The 10,150-nt window shown below is 44.5% G+C and overlaps 1 protein-coding gene and 1 non-coding gene across 3 annotated transcripts in view; one reads left to right on the top strand and one right to left on the bottom strand.

Annotated features, from left to right (window-relative positions):
* Positions 1-640: 640 nt before the first annotated feature.
* Positions 641-706, bottom strand: LOC113917562. Its single transcript, XR_003518279.1, has one exon. It is a non-coding gene; the product is annotated as a small nucleolar RNA SNORD58 (small nucleolar RNA).
* A 7,813-nt stretch (positions 707-8,519) lies between these two features.
* Positions 8,520-10,150, top strand: part of DIPK1A (divergent protein kinase domain 1A) — a 119,377-nt gene continuing 117,746 nt past the window's right edge. Inside the window, exon 1 of one of the 2 annotated variants that reach the window (XM_027598022.2) lies at positions 8,520-8,614. Coding sequence is in view for 1 of the 2 variants with exons in the window: in XM_027598013.2 (XP_027453814.1) it covers positions 9,047-9,100 (54 nt within the window). In the remaining variant the exon portion in view is untranslated. Of the gene's footprint in view, positions 8,615-8,973; positions 9,101-10,150 lie in introns of those variants that run through there. The other variant, XM_027598013.2, reaches the window with a different exon arrangement.

Raw genomic sequence — 10,150 nt, 5'->3', positions numbered from 1 at the left:
CAGACAAAAATCTATCTGTCTCCAGATAGCTCCTAATCACTACATGGAAAACAATAAACACTGAAGAAAACGAGAAAAAAAAAAAAAGGAACTTGGAAAGAGATAAGGAAGATGCTCCACGAGAAATCTGGACCCTTATTACATCTTCTGAATTGGTTGGTTCTGGTTGGATTTTATTGGGGGTAATCAGTGAGGAAACATCTGGGTCTCCTAAGATCTCTGCTGTCATCTGAGAGAATTGGATGTTTCCTGGATTTGGATGGTTATTCCTGTGCTCAAGAGAACTGGGAAATATTTAGGGCTCGTCTTCAGAGGGAAGACAGCACTACAAATCACCCTAATAAGCTGGGCTCTGGGAGTGTGCTACCAGGTCACCTCTTGCTGAAGTCTCTATGCAATTTCCCCCTTCTGTAGAGAGCATGGCATACCCTTATACACAAAATAGGGAAACCAGATTGTAAAATGCTATTTGAATGTTATGACACTGACAGTTATTCTATAGGAGACCCTGAGACTATTGCCAGAGGCTGAAAATATTCTGTCTCAGGACAAGTTGATATCTTGCTAAAGACCACAACCCACCATAACAAAGTAAACCCTTCAATAACTTCCATGTGACAAGTTTTTTTTTCTTCCAGCAGCTGCTGAGAGAATAGTTGTTTTCATGATTAATCCAAAGGTGTTCTAAGAAATGCCATCATCACAGGCATGTGACAAGTTTTATATGATAATTTCTGACATGCTTGCTATAGTCATCGTGAATTCTCAATAGAAGTCTATCAGTGCCATGTTTTCATTGGGGGAATTTCAATTTCCAGAATTACAGTGTTATGCCTCGAGTCAGACAAAATCTTAGCATCAAATTATTATAGGCTGTTTCTTTTCTTGAGGAACTATTCCAAAAAACCCACAATATTTCTTTGGGGAACGTACCAATAAGAATAAACAATGTAATATAGATTGTCATTCATGATTCTGTTTCAGATTTTGAATGTTGCTTTTAAGTTAAAAGCATCTTTAAAACCTATTCTGTTTTTGTATTTTTTGTCCTTCTGGCAGCCTCATTTATTCATTCATCCTTTCAGCAAACGTTTATGGATTACCTTCTATATGCCAGGTGCTGTGCTAGGTATTAAGGACATAATAATGAATTAGAATTTACTGTCAAATTCTAATCATTCCTTTAAATTAAATTAAATATTAAAAAACCAGACACAAAATGCCTGCCTTACTTCCTTTTAAATTTCTTGTGTTCTATACTCCTAACATCATCTTATAATATTTTGCACACAACAGATTCATAATATTTGGTGGTGATATCAGCAATTAGAGAATCATTGTATTTTTAAAAATCAATATTCAATTCGCCTTTTCATAGAGGATAAATGTGTGCCTTATCTCTCATTTTAGTTTCCTTCCTTCCTTTCTTTCTATTAATTTTTTTTATTTTAATGCCCTGTCTCTCATTTTAGTCTTATGTTCTCATGACTAAGTCACAACAGACTTCATTTTTCCCTGGGGTGCAAATTCATTCTAGTGGATGGTGGTGACTGAATTTGTAGCCCAGGAAACAGTGTAAATAAATAATTTGTCTATTCTGTTCTCTGGGGAATTTCACATAAACCAGGGGTTCTTTTTTAATTGAATCACTAGTTCAGAGCCTAATCTCCCTTCTATTCTCTCCACTAGTCCCTTTCCTGATTCCCATTTTGAAGCTTCAAAGAAACTCCTGATTGTGTCTACTTTCCCAAATCACTCACTAGGAGGTTAACTCAGAGGTCACAAATTCAGATGCCTTGGGGCGCCTGTGTGGCTCAGTTGTTAAGCGTCTGCCTTCGGCTCGGGTCATGATCCCAGGGTCCTGGGATGGAGCCCCCCATTGGGCTCCCTGCTGGGCGGAGAGTCTGCTTCTCCCTCTCCCACTCCCCTTGCTTGTGTTCCCTCTCTCGCTGTGTCTCTGTCAAATAAATAAAATCTTTAAAAAAAAAACAAAAAAACAAATTCAGATGCCTGTAGGGAGCAGCCTGGAAAGAGAAATAAGTGCTGGGGGTTGAGGCAGAAACATTAGGGAGTGAGGGGGGGAACTGTGGCAAACTGTAGAGCACAGGCCAGGAAAAGAGAAGGATGCTGTACTCAGGCGCCAACTCATTGTTGTTCAGTGAATGAAATGCTAAGTTAGCTGATCATCCAATTTTCACAAGAGTCAGAAATCTGGATCTTTATGTAAAATGTCCCAATCTGTAAATGTTGAACCACCCAAACAAAACATGCCTGCCTAGGACTGCCATTTGCAACCTTGGCTTTTATTGGTATTGAACCCAAAAAACTAAAAGCACCATAGGTTTTTGAAATGTCCTTGAAGAATGTGAGTTGAATTGGTGACCCAACCCCACACTCAAGGTAAAAGGTAAAGGAAGAATTCTTATCAGGGGTGTGATTTGATATTGGTCTAATTAGTATATTTTCATTAATCTAATCAGTACATTGTCATTCTACAGTTTTTAAAACTGTAATAAAGCAATCCAACTTTTATGTAAGATAAGGGGGATGAAATATATATTCAACTCAAAATACATATTCAATTTTGTTTTTATTTATAAAGGAACGCTGGCACTGGAAGAATACATTAAAAATTAATGAGTGATTATCTTTGTAGGGTAGGGATAAGGTAGAAAGGCATGAGTGTGGGAATAATACTTCTCAATCTACACTTTTAAGTTAGTTTCTCTTTTTGAAACAGATGAGAGTATTATGTATTCAAAAATCAAATTTTTAAAATGAAAGTAAATGGCATTAACATGCCAAATTATTTTTTATTGCAGGGAAGTATGACAGGTTGAAAAATAAATTAGAATCCGTAAAAATATATAACAGGACAAAATTCTATAAGGGAAATGGAATTATAAAAGTTAAAGAAGAAGAAAAAGGAATAATGTTTCAATTAGGATAGCTAAAGAAATAATTTTTTAATTTACTCTTTAAATGGTATCAAACTGGGGGCGCCTGGGTGGCTCAGTCGTTGAGCGTCTGCCTTCGGCTCAGGTCATGATCCCAGAGTCCTGGATCGAGCCCTGCATCGGGCTCCCTGCTCCACGGGAAGCCTGCTTCTCCCTCTCCCACTCCCCTGCTTGTGTTCGTGCTCTCGCGATCTCTCTCTCTGTGTCAAATAAATAAATAAAATCTTTAAAAAAAAAATGGTATCAAACTGCTGTGGTATTTATAGTCCACTGAACATACTTAAGACTTGTGTGGCTCTTATTTTTAAATGCCAATATTTACAATGCAATATTGAAATTGCTTCCTTTACAATTGTTTTATTTTATGATAAAAATTTTGGACACTGATATAAAAATGAGAAGGGGATAGATGTATTTTTCAAAGTTCTTTTGAGGTTATATAAACCAAGTTCAAAGATTACTGATCTTGATTTTCCTATAGGGTTGACCCTTGAATTACACGGGGGCTAGGGGTGCCAACACCCTCACCATGCAGTCGAAAATCTGCGCATAATTTTGACTCTCCAAAAACTTAATAGCCCACTACTGACTGGAAGCCTTACCGATAACATAAATAGTCGATTAACACATATTTTATATGTTATATGTATTTTATATGTTATATGTATTACATACTATATTCTTACAATAAGCTAGAGAAAGGAAACTTATTAAGAAAATCATAAGGAAGAGAAAATACATTTACAGTACTATACCGTAAAAATCTGCATATAATGGATCTGCAAAATTCAAACCCATATTGTTCAAGGGTCACTTGTACTTGAACTACTGGAGTCACACCTTTGTCCATGGAAGGCCAAAGTTATGCTACATGATGACAAATTAGCACCTCTGGATAGTATCATATGGATTAGTTTTGGATTAGCTAGCTTTTACTTGGAAAAACAGAAAAATTTAGGGGCCCCTGGGTGGCTCAGTTGGTTAAGCATCTGCCTTCGGCTCAGGTCATGGTCCTGGGGTCCTGGGATCGAGCCCCACATCGGGCTCCCTGCTCCACGGGAAGCCTGCTTCTCCCTCTCCCACTCCCCCTGCTTGTGTTCCCTCTTGCTGTCTCTCTCTCTCTCTGTCAAATAAAGAAATAAAATCTTAAAAAAAAAACAAAAAAACAGAAAACTTTTAAGTTTCGTAAGAATGAGTGCCAGGTAAACAGGTAAATTTAGATGTTTGTAAGGCAGGTCCAACATACAAGATCAAGAATTTGCAGGGCTGGGGTGCCTGGGGGGCTCAGTCGTTAAGAGTCTGCCTTCTGCTCAGGTCATGATCCCAGGGTCCTGGGATCGGGCCCTGCTTGGCAGGAAGCCTGCTTCTCCCTCTCCCACTCCCCCTGCTTCTGTTCCCTCTCTCGCTGTGTCTCTCTCTGTCAAATAAGTAAATAAAAATCTTAAAAAAAAAAATTTTGCAGAGCTAATGTAATGAGAGTGTAAAGGATGGCCAAATCAAGAGGCAAAAAGTTTCCTACTCAAATTTGCCATAGGCCAACATGCTTGGGCCCATCTTGGAACACATAAGGGCTATTTAAAACCAAAAGTACAAGTCCAGGGGTATGAGGTACTCATCAAACCCACCTATACTGAGGCTCCCAATGTGGATCATGGGAGATTGCCCTAGCCCCACGTTTCTCTCTCAGGCTCCTGGAATATGTGATGACAAGGAAAACAACCCAAGTTTGAAATAAAATGATCTAAACTAATTTTCCCCTTCCAAATAAGAAAATATTAACTACATTTAAGCTTTGCTGACTCCAAATAAAAGCTGAATCATCATTTCTCCTCATTTGGTTGCAACTTTTCCTTGTTATTCTTGTTTATTATACCCCTCACCAGGAAAAATTCCACACTTCCAGGTCACCCTTCATCTTCCACCCACTGGCCCACCTCAAGGCTCTTCATAGCCCCTATTTTGAATCCTTTTCTGACCATTCCCCAATCTCTGAGACTATTCTACTGTGTCCTCTGGAATCCATGGTCCATCACCAGCAAAATCCTCTGTATTCTCAATCTCTTCTCTGAGTATTTCCTTCACCTTGTTCTAAGCAAGCCTGGCTCACCCCCTGTAGATGCAATTGTCCCTGCAGGCTTTCCAGAGACCTCACTCCGCTGGACGTGGAGGTGGATAGGAATCCTCCTTGCTGTTCATTGCTTCTTTCAGGCTGTTCTTCTTCTCCCTTTTCTAATTTCTCCCCCAACCAGTATTTGCTTGGCTTTGTTTTTTAACTCATGTCCTCTGATGTTGTCACCCTTCTCATTGTGGTAGTCACCTATTCACTCATATATCACTCTGCCTTATTTTTCAAGGACTTTATCTTTTGGCTACTGACATCCTCTCTAGCACCTTTCCTAATTCCAAGTCTTGTTTTCAACATATACGTAGATAATCCTTATGATTATCTACTCTCCTTGAGTCTCTTCCAATGACACTGTATTCCACACTCCTTAGGCACTCACTGCCATCGTTGCATTCCACTCTAGACTGCATCACTTCTCCATAATCTTGTTTTCATGCATCCCACTCTAATAACCATATTCCTGTGGTCACTCTGCAGAAGTAGGATGGACTCCTCTACCTCAGATTTGGTTTGGATGTCGATACTGATGATGCCACACACGTACAAAGAGAGTATGAGAAGTTGTATGGGGCACCCGGCTGGGTCAGTCGGTGGAGTGTGTGGCTCTTGGTTTCAGAGTTGTGAGTCTGAGCCCCATGTTGGGTATAGAGATTACTTAAAAATAAAATCTTAAAAAATACTACTCGCAAAAAGCAGCTCTCTGTGGAGAGCAGGGCAGGCTCCTAAGCTGGTACAAATGTGGTCTAAGGGAGCAGAGAAAGAAGACTGTCTTAGGGTTTTATGGTGATAGAGGGGTAGGACCAGGATGAAGGTTCCCTCGAGTGGGCTGGGTCTTGCATGGTTTGTACTTTCCACCAGCACCAAAGGAGTCATCTTATCAATTTTCCTGGATGTGGGGCACAGGGAAAAGAGGAGAGGTGGAGCTTGAAAGCTGTCAATGAATATTTTAAAAATGGAGTCAGACTCTTTATTATATATCTATCTTTCCAGCTCATTCCCTTTTATTCTCTGACTCCTACAGTCCCTCAAAAACTTGCAATTCATTGATCCTACCACCTTTTCTCTGTCCTTGATCTCTCCATATTCATTCTTCCCTCATCCTAAACTCCATGGAGAATCATAATCACTCCCTTAGTTGTATTCTCAACTTCCTTGCTCTTCTTCCCTTGGTAAAACATGATTAAAAAGAATTCTAAGCCTATTCTGAGCCTGCATCCTGGTAGCCAATTTTTAGTGGACAAAAAAGGCACCACCACACTGACTTATCTCCGTTAAATTCATGACCATGAATTCAAGTCGGTCCTTATGGCACTCAGTAAGCATATGATTTTTCCCTAGTCCATTCATCTTCCCATTCTCCTAGATAACTACGTCACACCTTTTCTCTCCTCAAAGCTCAGTTACTCTTCTTCACTTCTCTATTGATGACCTTACTTCCTTTGCCTCTGAGAAAACTGAAATGACCAGAAGAGAACTTCCACAGATTCCCACTACCCCTCCTATCCACTTGCTTGCCTGTTCCCATAGAAGAGCCTGTGCTCCTGTCTACAGAAGATCCTTTCGCTTGTGTGCTAGATTCCAAACTCTTTCCCACTCAGTGACACTGCTCCAGCAATTTTCCCTTCTTGATCCTACATTGATTTTTCATCTTCCAGATCTTTTCCAGATCATTCTCATCAAAAACAAGTATTTTTCCCAATTTGTCATTCTGCTGTTGATTCTACTTCCACCACCAGTTACTGCTCATTTTTGGGCTCCCCTTTGTCAAGAACTTCTCAAAAGAATTGTGTGTATTAGACAGCCTAATTCCCTCCTCCCATTTTTTCTTAAACCCACACGGATCAAATTTTCTCCCATTGCTCCACTCAAGTGTTACCATAGCCTCCATGGTACTAGGTCCAAAGGTTAGTTCTCAGTCCTTCCATATAAGCATTCACTGCTCCTTGATACACTATCTTCACTCGGCTTCCAGGCACCTCTCTCTTGGTTTTCCTCCTTCACTGGCTGCTCCTTCTCAGTCTCCTTTGCTAGCTTCATCCTTGGTTCTCTATTTACTTTCTCTCCTTTGGTGATCTTGTCCAGTCTCATGGCTGTAAATATCATCTAAATGTTAGTATCTCTCAAATATCTCTAGCTTGAGCCACTATCTTTAACCCCAGACTCAAATTTACAAGTACCTACTCAAGATCTTCACTTGGATTTCTAATAGATCTCAAATGTCACATGTCTAAATTGAACTCCCGATCTTTCTCTTCAAACCTACACCACCTGTAGTTCCCCTCATCTTCCCTTATGTTTTCTTTTTTTATATCCCCTATCAGCTTTATTACCCTATTTGATTTCATTTGCTACATTTATTATTTATTGCTTGTTACTACACCCCGAAAACGTAATATTCACAAGGGTATTTCCATTTTGTTCGGGTTTATAACCCAACCAACTAGAACAATGTCCCGGTGTTCGGTTAGTATTTACTGGATTAATGAATGAATGAATGAAACAGGGAGCATTCATTCTTAGCTAACTCAAGAAATTACTGTTCTCTTAACCCAAACTGAAAATCAATGAAAAATGGATTTATCTGCAAGCAATCACACACACCCTGGTTTAAAAATCTGTGTCTGTATGTGGGTTGGGGGAGGGGCAGGTGCAAAGTTTTTTTTTTCTCCCTCCAGAAATGCAAAACACCAGAACGAGGTTTAGGTAAAAACCACAGCGACTGAGTAAAGATTGGCTTCTGGAGAAAACACTGCTCAGAGCAACAGGCCAGAATGAGTTCTAACTGGCTACCTAAACTGTGTTGGCATCACGTGAAAAGGTAGTTTGTGGGGTAAAAGAAGCAAAAAACGCACCGTCCTTCATTACGCATCTCTCGCGTCTCTCGGAACAACAGATGTTCTCCCACTAGGGTGGCTCTTTTTTCCCTTATTTGTACTTCACTGTCAAAAGAGACACCACACCCTTCGTTATGTAGCCTTCACTCAGTAGCTATGCCACGTCCCAGGTCTCCTATCTTCAGGACTGCATTTAATTCAGTACTAGTTTTCTTTTTTTCTTTTGAGTCAGGGTTCCTGGGTGGGGCCAGGAAAATTGAAGATGTTTGAAAACAATACAAACTTAAAGTTTGAATTTTTTTTTTAAGTACATTTTAAAAAAAAGTTTAGGGCCGTTAAGAGAAGAAATGGCTTTGGGGGGCACTCTCAGTTCAGCGGAGAGGAGCCCTGTCCGCGTTCGCTCCGCCACAAAGCGCAGAGCCCAGTCCTCAGGGGCTGCGCCCCTAGGCCTTTCGGGCTGCGGCAGACGCCCCCTGCCCCGGCCGCACCCCCCGCCGCGCGCGAGGAAGAACGAGCCCGTCTCCATGCAAGGAACCCCAAGCTTCCCTTAAATTTCCATGCAGCCCGCCCAGACACGTCCCGACTGAAGGAGCACAGTCCAAAGGGAACGTCAGTCCTAGCTGGAGGAGTAGCGGGGTTGGCGGAAGGCGCGGCGGAAGCAGCGCTGGGACCCGGCAGCCCACGGCTGGGTCCGCAAGGTCCGAAGGGTCGGCGCTCTGGCCGGCGCGGTACACACCCTGCTCAACCCGCCCCTCCCCGCGTGGAGCGTGCGACACCCGGCCTTCCACGGCGCCCTCTGCCTCCTCCGCACGCCTCCCCTTTAAGCGCGAAGCGCAGTTGGATTTGTGTCGGCCGAGGCAAGGCGCGACTCCCCTTTATTGTGGAGTCGGCAGCGGCGGCTCTGACAGCCGCGGCGGCCGGGCAAGCAGAGCAGGAGGCCGAGCCTCAGGCAGCCGGCCGCCGTCACCGCAGCTGGGCCGGGGGGAGCAAGGCGCGCGCCGCGGCAGGGGCGGAGGAGTGGGCGGGCAGGGGCGGGCTGGGGGCGGGGAAGAGGGGGAAGGCGGGGAGCCGGGTCGCCAGCGCTCGGGTCCGCCTCTGACTGCGGCGCGGCGGGGCGATGTGTGATTACCATGGCGAGGAGTCTCTGTCCGGGGGCCTGGCTAAGGAAACCCTATTACCTCCAGGTAGGCCGGCGGCGAGCCCGCGGGGCGCCCTCCCTTGCCGCGCGGGACTCGCCCGCCTCCCTCCTCCCTCCCTCGGCCGGCGCCCGCTCGAAACCCGCTGCCCCCTGCCGTCCGGCACCTGGCGGCGCGCCCTCCCCGGCAGCCCCGGCGCCGCAGACCCCACGGCGGCGCTGCCCGCGCCCCCTAAGGCTGCCCCGGCGCCTCTCGCGCCCTGGCCGCCGGGCTCCGGGGCCCGGGTCTCCCCGCCCGGGCTCGCCCTAGCGCCCCTAGCATCCCGAGAGCCCCGAGACGTGACCCGGGTGCGACCCTACGTTCCTAGTAGTTGAGGCTCGGCAGCCTGGGCTCGGGACGTGCGCCGGCTGCTCCCTGGTCTGGCGCTCTCCTCCCCCTCCCCTGTGGGCCCCGCAGGTCGGCTTTTCACGACTCTGTGTCTTCGTTCGGTGGTAGGAGAGGTGGTGTGTCATTCCACCATATTTTAGAAAATTATGGCAATTTGTCACATCAGTGTTTCCCCAAATACCCGAGAAGCGACGTGTGTCTAGTGCGAGCCCCTTGGTTCGGTCTTTCCATCACACTCGTGATTTAAATAGGAGGTAGGACTCCGAAGCCCGAAAGAGGCGGATGGGTGTTTGCTTTCTAAAAGGAAAGGGGACAGTGTCTGGTGCCGGTCTCAAATACCCCAGCAATGCAAACGTAATTCTCAGTCATGTCATGTGTACTGTTCGCGTGTTTATCTTTCATGATTTCTCCGTTCCACCCTCTGTGCCGCTGCCAGTCTGTGTCTTCGAACCCTACTACTGCTTTCATGTCCTGTCGGTCACCAGGGGGACCTAGTAGACACCGTGAGTAGCTGAGCGCAAATCCATCACCCCAGTGGAAAAACAACTACAAATCAATGCCTCGCGTGGGTCAGCAGCGTTGTCTGCCTTCAGAGGACAGTACTCCTTTTACTGCTTACATTAAAGGGCTGAGGGTATTGATAGACTGGGGATGCGAATTCATGCTCAGCTGGCGCTTTTATAAATTATTTTAAAAGTTGAGAAGAAGCCA

This window comes from Zalophus californianus, chromosome 4 (genome assembly GCF_009762305.2).
Source record: "Zalophus californianus isolate mZalCal1 chromosome 4, mZalCal1.pri.v2, whole genome shotgun sequence".
Classification (NCBI taxonomy): Eukaryota; Metazoa; Chordata; class Mammalia; order Carnivora; family Otariidae; genus Zalophus; species Zalophus californianus.
This window is presented reverse-complemented; position numbering and strand designations above follow the sequence as displayed.